The sequence below is a fragment of the Hyposmocoma kahamanoa genome, unplaced genomic scaffold (assembly GCF_003589595.1).
Source record: "Hyposmocoma kahamanoa isolate Upper Pololo Valley unplaced genomic scaffold, ASM358959v1 68, whole genome shotgun sequence".
NCBI classification, from domain to species: Eukaryota; Metazoa; Arthropoda; class Insecta; order Lepidoptera; family Cosmopterigidae; genus Hyposmocoma; species Hyposmocoma kahamanoa.
This window is the reverse complement of record NW_020653856.1, coordinates 3,072,271-3,083,675: the sequence shown is the minus strand read 5'-3', so window position 1 is coordinate 3,083,675 and position 11,405 is coordinate 3,072,271. Positions and strand designations below refer to the sequence as shown.

The 11,405-nt window shown below is 37.8% G+C and overlaps 1 protein-coding gene across 2 annotated transcripts; it reads right to left on the bottom strand.

Annotated features, from left to right (window-relative positions):
* Nucleotides 1-451: 451 nt before the first annotated feature.
* Nucleotides 452-7,607, bottom strand: LOC113232317. 2 transcript variants are annotated; one of them, XM_026466995.1, is made up of 4 exons: nt 7,459-7,607; nt 2,015-2,103; nt 1,193-1,378; nt 452-772 (listed from the first exon to the last, which is right to left on the bottom strand). In XM_026466995.1, the coding sequence occupies exons 1-4, from the start codon at nt 7,577-7,579 to the stop codon at nt 641-643; spliced, it is 528 nt and encodes a 175-aa protein (XP_026322780.1). In that variant the 5' UTR covers nt 7,580-7,607; the 3' UTR covers nt 452-640. The 2 variants fall into 2 exon arrangements, with proteins under 2 accessions (XP_026322780.1, XP_026322782.1); XM_026466997.1 differs by having other exon boundaries at nt 658-772; nt 1,151-1,378.
* Nucleotides 7,608-11,405: the final 3,798 nt, after the last annotated feature.

Below are 11,405 nucleotides of genomic sequence, written 5' to 3'. Positions count from 1 at the left end.
ATATTATAAAAAAAAACTTAGCCTAATGTTAAATACTTTCCGTGATGTTTTGAATTGATTAAAGTGACTTACAAGATTTTTGGCTGGTCATGAACCAGACTAGATGTGCCTTTTTAGGTTAAATTGTAGAATTTTGAAGCCGCTGTCTCTGTAATTACCTGAGTGTTTATTATGGGAGCTGGTGGTTGGCGGAGGAGATGGTATTTCGTTCAAAATTGTTTTCCAAAAAATTCGTCTTAGTTTTCAATTTTCGTTGAAAATTGTTTTCCAAAAAATTCGTCTTAGTTACGGCAGTTTGTGGGATTAGAGACGTCGTGGGAAGTAGTTTTCAAAATGAATAGAAATAAAATTTTATTGCATTTATGTGTATTCCTTTAAAAACAATAAATAATAATTGTCAATAAATAATAATCCTAGATGTCCCGTTACGAGAAAATTTTGTAAACGGGAAACCCGAACAATATTTGGAAGTATACAATACAACTTACACTTACTTATATACGTTCTTAAGTCTCATTAAAAAAAAATTAATTAAGTAACATTGGTGTTGGAAAGGATGCAAGTTATAATAACATAAATTTATAAATTACCTATTCTTCAGTACTTCCTTAAAATGTTTTTGGAAATAAATATTCCAGAGTCAATTAAGCGTATCTAAGACATACTGGCTCATAAGATAAATAATAAAACACATTATGAAAGATAATGTACTCAGGTGGTGCATTGTGCTGTGGTTCCACAGAGATACCGGAACATTTATGGTGTTCGTTATCTGTAAAGAAGATAATTTAATTTCTTAAATGCAAAGAAATAACATTTCACACCCTACATTTCCTGTAACTCCCTCTTTGATCACACTAACGAACCAATTATCCTTAAAACTCCTCAACGTAGTACACCTGTAATTTAATAGGTGGTGCTGAAATTGAAACGGTTTGCCTTCTACATTAATATTACATTTTAATACACCGCCATCTATTGATATTTCTAAAAACTACGTAATACAAAGTTAGCTAGCTACTTACGCTTGCGCGTAGTACTATAAATGAACACTAGATGGCTGCTCCTAACAGTTTTACAAATATTGTCAGTAAGTTTTTAATAATTTATTTTCCATTTAAAGTAAAGGTAGGATGTTAATAAAACTGACCTAACAAGGAGTGTGAGCGTTAGTTAACGTGGCATCCGCTACCTTTTTGTACTCCTCGTCCTTAATGCCGTATGTCATATAGGAATAAGATAGAAATTCGCTATGGTTTGAGACCATCTGAAAGATCATATACTTGGAGCCGGCACGGCCCTCTTTGAGGATGAAATCTGCTTCGCCTAGCTCATCGACTGTAATTGACGCTTCTAGGTAGGATATTACGTAGCCTTTCTGAAAAAGAAAAAAATACATCAATACAAATTTAAAGGACTTAATAATTCCACAATCCTCTGTAATAATTTTGTCCTGGTGGAAATTGTAAGATTTATTCCGCTTTATATTAAACATGAAGTTTATTTTTTTTTTCACGTAACATTAGTTCCCTATTGGAGATAGATATATGGACAAAAAGTAACAATCCCACGAGTGAGAACTTATCATGGATATACTCAATACTCAGAAGAACGCTAAATGAGGGTTGAATTATGACAAAAACGTTCATATAAGCCACATATACCAGAACATTTAATAGAAATCAAAACACGACTGAAGTCATTATTTTTAACAGACTACAAAAAAAGGAGAAAGTTCTCAACGTACGTTTTTTTTGTATGTATGTTACGCGTTAACTCCGGTGAACCGATTTTGATTTTTTGAAGAAAATAATCCACCTCTAAGGTTGGCAAACCAGGGGATGAATGAAAGGATGGCTCACGTTAATGCTTTATGACGAACCCTTTCACAAGGAGCTTTCCTGCTACTGAAATGCCCACCAATGCAAAGAAGTGTTGTTTTGTGTCTTACATTACATTTGAATCTTTAAACAGTTCCCTTTAAAAGAGCTCTTTTAAAAGATTTGATACTTACTTTTGCAGTTACATTGACAGTGACGAAAAATGGGTCGCAGTTGTTCCTGTGCCGGTATCTGTCCGAGCCACCGGTCATCGGCAATGAACCTGAAAACAAATACAATAAAATATCAATAATGTACTTACCAACAAAACGTACATTGGTAAATGTTTAACTGGCATTACTCCTCGCTAACAGCAGGGGAATTAGGGAATTTGACGTAACCTGTATGCCAAAGGTAATCCGTATTGGGCCAGCGTGACGCGTGTGGTGAAAACTGATAATGACAAATACAAAGCAGCAGTAGAGGTGTATGTGAAAGAATTTGACCAGGGAAGTAAATATCACAAACACATATTTTTCCCAGACCGGGAATCAGTTAAAAGTAATGTGGGCATTACTGCATTCCATTTTTGAAGGGTAAGTGTGCCGGTGAAATCACAGTCACATGGGATTTGTCAACTTGTATCACAGGGTGACGAGTGGGATCTTTGCCATTTGAAGCTCTAAGTGGCACTGCAACTGCTATGGACAGGCGTTGCTTATCACCAAGCATAGGACTTGTTCGTAGCGTCACTTGGAATCATAAAAAAGCATAAATAGTTATTTGTTATGCAAGGCTGCAAAGATGCTGTTTGACACGAGTGCCTGTATAGAAATCTGTGCAAGAGAAGGAAGGTAAGATTGAACCACGAGGGAAGCGTTCAAAAATAGATTCCTGAGCATAGCGAGGGTTTCATGGCACGAGACGCAAAAAACTGTGCTGCCGAGCGAAACACGCAACTTTTCACCTCACTATAGCGAGGAAAATGGTAGATGAAAGAAAAACAGTTGAACTATAAAACATAAGTTTTTCTTCGGATGCGTTCTGAATTTACATTTTTATTCTTGCTTGTACTTCTGTAATTTTGTGAGATCAAGTGATTATTATTATTTTAGTTCTTCAACGAATTAAAATAATTTAAGCTTTGTGCTTTCAGATACAATTAGTTATCACTGTCAATTTAATGTCAACAATAATAAGAATAAACGTACACGTGTCGTACGTAATGTACGACAAATCGCGTAGTTGAACGTGTCATTATTTTTTTCAGTCCATCGTCAAGTTCGAATTTCGAAAACCTTTTCCACGCTAGCGTGGAAAAAACGCTTTTGCGTGCAGTTTTCTAATGAGAAAGAAAGCCTTTCCGAGCTAGTGAGGTGAAACATATATTACATGTACCTATGCGATTGTTACACATATAATGTATTATAAATACATGTACATGGTATTACAGTTTAAGATTTAATGTACCGTGAAACTAAGCTAATTAACCCGTTAATTCATACACAGTAACTGAGCTAATAAAACATAGTATGATGTTACAGGGTGTCCCATATGGATCTCAAGAAACCAACTACGAGCTTTACTGTGCGATTTTTCGTGAGTACAAAATTTTTTTTAAGAAACATCTCCCCGTGTTGTCGGAGTAGCGCGTGTCGAAGTTCGATTGTAGAGTCTGCAACAATATCTAGACGATAAATTTCTGTAGCGTCGATCTGCCTCATTCCTATATTGCTGTGCTCTGCAGGGTTCATATGTTTTTCTATGTACCTATGCTTAATGTAACATCTGCACCTCTACAGTTAATAAATTAATAAATAAATAAAATGTAATGGATAAATAAATGTTATTATCTAATTAAAATTGTTGTAACACATATGTATGTAACATAATAATAACTGCCCTCGTGAAAGGTTACCATGCCGGACTGCCACGCAGGGGTCCCAGGTTCGATTCCCGGGCCGGTAGAAATATTTGTGCTTGTCTATGTGTGTGTCCGTGGCACCCGCGACACAGGGTTTCCCTAGTGCGGGGCTATGTTGAGTGTGTGCGTATTTATTTTTATTGAACATCAAATTAAAAAATAACGTAAAATGTGTAATACAAATTTTTCTATGTGCTTGCGTCGTGTCTTTGTACTTGGTTTTTCAATGACTTTTTAGTCATAGCGCCATCTATGAGAAATCTTTGACAGATTTATCACCCAGTTAGTATCTTTACAGCTACCAGTGTTAGTTGGTATAGCGTCTGGCACGGTATGCAAGAAGACGTCGGTTCGAATCCGACCGGATCGAAGGAATTTTTTCTGAGTGTTTTCTCTGAGTGTTCGATCTTTGTATTAATAATTATAACAAACTAGTGGAGTAATTTCACAAAAAATAATTGAATATCAATTCAATAAAAATTTAATTAATACAGTGAATAGCGACATCTCTCGCCAGGACTGGTAGCTGTAAAGGTACTAACTGGGTGATAAATCTGTCAAAGATTTCTCATAGATGGCGCTACGACTAAAAAGTCGTTGAAAAACCAAGTACAAAGACACGACGCAAGCACATAGAAAAATGTGTAATACAAATTTAGATTTAACGATTGACATTGCTGTGCACATACAGGGTTCATGTTTGATCTGTACTATCTAACTTAAGACCTATGTAACAACATGGAAGCAATAAATAATTTGAATTTTCATTTGATGTAGAAGCATGCTTGGCTGCAATGTGACCGACAATTGCTCGCGTTTGTCAAATAAAATCTACTCTCTCTAGTATATCTAATATACTCAAATTGTAGTTTTCGGTAAATACAGATAAATTCCAAGTGACTCGTGCGAATGGGTGGCAAATCAACGACATAAGGATGGAGTGTTTCGGGCTTTCTGGTCTACAGAAGGAGGAACGGTGAGGGGTGGAAATAAATTGAAAACTTCCGGTGCTCTCGAAATTGTATCGGATAGAAAGCCGACTGGCTGGCCACTTTTCTACGGTAATATGTTTTCACAAATCTACGAGTGCCTTCCAACATTTATTATTACTACATACACCGGCTCGCTTATTAAAATAGTGCTGTTTTTAAAAAATCTATTATATTTTTTTCTATCATACCAAGTGGCACAGTTGCAGCGCCACTGAGAGCTTTAAATCATAAAGATCTGACAGGCACTGCCACTGCGCCCGTCACCCTGAGACATAAGTTGACAAGTCCATGTGCCAGCAATTTCACCTGCACTCTTACCCATTTACATTACTGCTCGTCGGCAGAAATAGGTAAGGTTGCCACCTTACCTATTTCTGACGAAGTCTTCTGCTATATCTTCGTTTTTGTTTAGAGGAATGTAGCCTTATTGTGAAGATACATACATATACTTCACGCCTTTTTCCCATCGGGGTAGGCAGAGACAACAGTCTTCCACTTGCTACGGTCCTGACACACATCTTTCGCCTCATCAACACGCATCAATGCTTTCATACACGCTCGTCGGTTAAGGGTACTCTTGATCTGGCCCTTCTTTAAGATGGCCTCAATTTGGTCATGATAAGTTCTCCTTGGTCGGCCCATACCAACTTGCCCGCTCACACTCGCCTTATAAATCTGTTTCGTCACTCTTCTTTCATTCATTCTCTCTACATATCCGAACCATCTAAGCATCCATTATCTTATCACACTGTTCCGTAATTTATCCATCCGAGTCACTCCAGCCATACTCCTCAAAGCTCTCATTTCTACTGCATTAATTCTGCTTTCATGCTTCTTCTGCCAAACCCAACATTATTGTGTAGATGATAAATATAAATAAAGTTTGTATCGCATTGTCGCGCCGTATCGCGCAGCCCGGAAACAGCGTGAGGCGACACTAAAGTAGCAAATTAACATCGACTTAATGCAGCCTTATTTCATCTTTACTGAAAAAAATTAGACAACTAAACGAAATTAAACAAAAAGCGATTTTTTTAAAATTTTTTTGGCAAAGAAGAAACAGCTGGAAATTGTAAAGTCGTAACAGTTTAACATTAATTGAACCAAACCTTAATGAATAAAAAAACTTTTTCAATTAACGTTTACAAAATTTACAAGAACATAAAATCAAACGTCGAATCCTCAACAAACCTGTTTTAAACAAATAAAAATAATTATAGTCGACTAATTACTTACTTGCAAATTAAACCTGAAATGAGTAAGTAAGATTTAATAGCAAGTGAGCTCCTTGTACAAGAGTTCGTCAAGGGCAGTAGGTACTGTTAGCCAAACAGTAATGTATAACTGAGTTTCGGTTTTGTTGTGAAATTATAGCCACATGGGACTTGCCAACTTATGATTCTAAAGGACGGGCGCTGTGGCAGTGCCCCTAAGATTTTTGCGATTTAGAGCTCTGAGTGACACTGCAACAATTATGGACAGGCGTGTCGCTTACCACCAGGCGCACGACTTGTTCATTCCGTCACTTGGAATCATGAAATATATATATAACGCACACACTCACAGCCTCGCAAAAGGGGAACCCTGTATCGCGGGTGCCATGGGCACACACATAGACATCCACAAATTACACCCAAATCACGAGAGAAATAAATGTAGGCCATATTATTTCTCTACGTGTCAGTCCAGCATGATAACCGTTCGGTCTCTGAGGCAGTTTATTGCCTATAAGTATACACAGAGAACCCTGAATACATACATTAAGGGTGCAATATAACAACGCTTTTAGGATTCTGATGGGGCTGCCGCGATACTGTAGTGCATCCGGCATCATGTTCACGGAGGCGCACACAGATGGCTTTCATGCCATTATGCGCAAGAAATCTGCCTCACTTATGATGCGTGTGCGCGGCAACGCTAATAGCATCATAGCCGTTGTTGCCAATAGGCTGGACTGCCCCTACCAACTACATTGGGTGCAACTACACGTGCGTAGGGTACTAGGTCTAGACTTTCACTTCTTTTCACTAAAATTAAGTAATTTTGTATTGTACTAACCATAGCACGTAAGAAAAATTTACTGTATTACTAACATTATTATGGATCATGGTCCGAAATAAATAATTCTATGCTATTCTATTCTATTCTATTCTATTGCAAGTTACCACGTATAAGAACTACAGCCAAGCCGTCATATTATGAGAGCCTGTGCCCAACAGTGGGACTATAATATCTAGGCTATCTGTTATACTATTATAAGTTAATTATAATTTCTTGTGGTATTTTAGTAAACATAATGTATTTTTTAACATTAAACTCTTTCGTAAAAGAGTTAGTCCACGGAAGTACTGCCTCCATATCTATTTCTGCTGCCAGGCAGTGATGTTGCGTCCCGTTTTTGTTAGAGGCACATAGAACTTGTCAACTTTATATCTCAAGATGACGGGTGCAGTGGCAGTGCCCCACATATCAGAAACTCTGAGTGCACTGCAAAACAGTTACAGCGAAATATGATTTTGATGCAGTTGTTACGTTACATAAAAACATTTCATCTTCATCGAGCCAACTCATTCTTCTATTCTCTTCATTAAATATACCGCTAAGTCGAATTGGCCTAAATAATCACACGCGAGTGATCTTCTTTTTCATATCGCATTAGACTATCACAATAAATGAAACTGAAAACTATCCTTATCTTCCTTGTCAGTTAAACTATACTTACGATCATATTCAATTCCGACTTTAAAGGACTTCGTGTTAAACTTCTGAGGCGCACAAACCACAGCACATAAACTTGTAACGAATATAACTAAAGCAATATCAAAAAATTGCTTGCCCCACATTTTTAAAGCCAGCAATTCAGAAGTCTACTGACTAATAACATCTTTTAAGATAATAGATAGAAATATCTAAGATATCTCGTCTTTTTTTGATAGATAATAGAATTTTTTTTACTGGGTATTTTTTATCTCTATTGTAAGACTCCGTCATTTCGCAATTTAACTCAAATTGAAAACATTTTATCTTTCTAAGAGGAACGATGTTTTAACCTACTTTCTGCTCGAGTTCGGCGAGGCCAAAAGGCGGGGTGCTTTTACATATATTTATTGTAATTAATTTAATAACATTAAGAATCTCGAACGTATATCACCATCAGAAGGCCTACCAAACAAATAAAAAATATAGTGTATAAGTATGATTATTTTACTGAACATTTTCACGTTAGAGGATCTGAGACAACATTATAAAATTTCTCAATATTACACCATAATTATTGCACAGAATAATACACGGCGGATCTGACTAAACTGACAGATTTCTTTGTCAAATCTGTATCGTTCTGAAAACTACAGACGAACAATGGAGTTTCATACAAGGAGGCTATTAAGCCCTCTTGTGCGCTTTAAAAATTATAATAGCAACATATAGTTAAAGGTCATGAAACACATTTAAAAAAACGTAAAGTATATAAGGGTGCATAAAAATCTGGCGAATGTGCCTGTTTGTGAGAGGCTCGCGGAATGCACATGTTCATTACGTAGAGAGATCTGGTCGCGTGCCGATCGCGCGCCGCTCTCGCGCCATCACGTGAACAGTGCGTGATATCATAATATGTTACAGAGGCGAAATGTACGCGTGCATAGCGCACGCAACACACATACAGTTCATTCGCGGCGTGTTCAGCAGATTTGTACGTACTTTTAAAGCGGCTTCCCACGGCCTGTGATATCACGGGCCGCGTCGCATCGCGCCGGTTCGTACGGGTGAGCTCGCGCCACAGGCCCACACCACAGATTACTTTATAGTTACTTCGTAACAGATACATCACTCTCACACAACATCGAAAAAACTTACGCTATAATAGCATACTCCATATATCTAATGACACAAGGCGCTCACTACGAGGAAAAAGGAACCTAAGCACACGCTCAGAGAGGTAAAAATAACATTGCCTGCCGTGTGCAGTCGTGTGGAACCGAATGCTGAGGTTGTACATACAAGGATTAAATGTAAATGAAAGACTTGTCTGAGCGCTTGCACTGTTGGCGATACACTCAGCAGTAGGCACTAAGTCGCACTCTTCCCACGGTGCGTTGAAGCGAGCTCGCACGGCGTGACCCGTGAAATCACAGGCCGTGTGGGGCCCCTCTTAGAATCTTTACTACTCATTCGTTAATGTAGGTCAACGTGCTCCTTCCAGCAACCTGAAAACAGAAAATTGGGAGATTTCAAAGCAACCAAATGAAAAAAGCAAAGAATTTGTTATGGTAGTATTTTAAATACGTTCTACACTAATAAATGTGTGTTACATTAATAATAATAATAATAGTAACTGCATCGGTGGCCGAACGGTTACCATGCCGGACTGCCACGCAATGGTGCCGGGTGAGTTTGGGTGTAATTTGTGGTTGTTGCGGGGCTAAAAAAAATTATTTCAGACATAACAAATCCATAAACTGACAAAAATTTAGAAGTAGAACTAGTCGTTAGATAACACTTTCTAACAACCAATAAAAGTATTATGTACATAAAAACTGAAACCCAATGTCGCGAAATGGACGAGTCGCAACCAGAAATGAGCAGTGAGTTAAAACCTAGTTAATCCGCCCGGGTTATAACAAAAGATAATGTAGTGCTTCGGTAATGTTTTTGTTAGTTCAAATTCAAATTCAAATTATTTTTATTTTCAGACCAATTAGTCCATATTTATTAGAAACAATCTTACAAGCTAAGTTAGTCGAAACAAGAAGAGCAATTACAATATATTAAATTAAATGACATTATTATTATAAATACATTATTATAAATTCACGTGCGAACGTACGCAAAACTCCATTCTTCCTGATATCATCTTTAGGATACCATTGGTGCTCCCACGCAATCGCAACATCTGTGACGCACTTTTTTTGCGCATGATTGCGTAAAGGTCGTCAACACACGCATCCACAAACGTGCCACAGGCGCTGCAAAAGCGAGGAAGCCTCAACAGAACCCTAAAGATGTTATTGTACATTACACGCAAGGCGTTGTACTTACGCTCGCTGTGTGAAGTTGGTCCACAGTGCACCTGTATAAAAATTCTGGCAGTAAGCTCTGAAAAGAGTTATTTTTACATTTACGTAGCACCTTGGAAGCCTCTGTGCCAACATGTTACCGCGTGTCGACAACGCCCTGCGCTCCCTCTGAACATCATCATCATCTCCAAGATTTTCACTAATAATGTGTCCTAGGTACTTAAACCGAGAGACACGAGTCAAGGGTACCCCATTTAGAAGAAGCGGTGGTATATTATTTAGGTCTTTATATTTAAAAACAAGAAACTCACTCTTCTTTTCATTGTACCTTCATCTATGCCTCACGGCATAACTTTTACACACATTCCGCATCCTTCTCAGATCACTGATCGATGGGTTCAGCATGTCATAAGCATAACTGATATTATTAATACTAATATTGTTTATTCGACAATCAACATTTGTGCTCCTGAGCTCACCGATCAGCTGATTCACATATATGTTGAAAAGTCTAGGAGAACTCAGTCCACCCTGCCTCACACCACATTTAAGCGTGTATTCGCTAGAAAATGAATTCGCTCATTTAACAACATTTTTCTGACCGCTATACCAATGTGACAGCAAGCCGACAACGTCAAGAGGGACACCAATGTTTACTAATTTAGGCCAGAGTATGTTATATGAGACCAAATCAAATGCTCTTGATAAATCTAAGAAGCAGGCGTATATAGGTGTCTTTCTCTCAATAGCCTACAGCGTATTTTAATGCCAGTACAGCACTTTCTGTTGACATACCGTCCCGAAAACCAAACTGAGCGTCTTCCAAGTTTATATAGCTGCTAAGGTGATTGTCCACTACCTTATCTAAGACTTTTACTATCACAGTTGCTAAGGAAATAGGTCTGTAGTTATCTGCAATATCACCTGTACGGTTTTTAACTAAAGGTATGACAACAGTTTTCATTAGGTCCGGAGGTAAGTATGTGTGTCTCAGACAGCAAAGTGAACAACATAAACAAAAGTCTATATTTGTGTGGGCCTGCGTGTTGTAACTGCTCAATGCTGAGACCGTCATGCCCTGGAAACTTACCTCGTTTCATATTTTTAATTGCAAGTAAAACATCCTTACTAGATATATATATAGGGGCCCCCACAGGAATCAAGTGGAGATTCGACCTTATAATGGTCCTTAAAAACATTGGCAATACTTGACGGGTCACTGCAACCATCAACACTGACTGGCATGTTTGGCTTTAAAGTAAATTTCTTAGTACTTTTCCAGAACTTGTCAAACTGTTTTGAAGCATGTTGTGACGCAAGCATGTCTTGTCTAATCTGCTCCTGATTGTTTTGACAGAACTTGAGCCTAGATTTAAAAATCTTACGGCTGAGACACATTTTATCATACATTGGTGAACTGTTTGGTTTACCATAAGATACATACATTTCAAAGTCTAATTTAGCTTGTTTGTGCGCCTCTTCCACATGCTTATTCCAACCCATCACAACTTTATGCACATTATTTTGCTTTCTATTTACTTTTCTTTTAAAACTGTTTGCCGAAGCATCTTTTATAACCGGAACAATGTCATTATACAATTTATTTATTACATTACTATGCCTAAGGTCATCACACATTCTATCTGCACAGTTA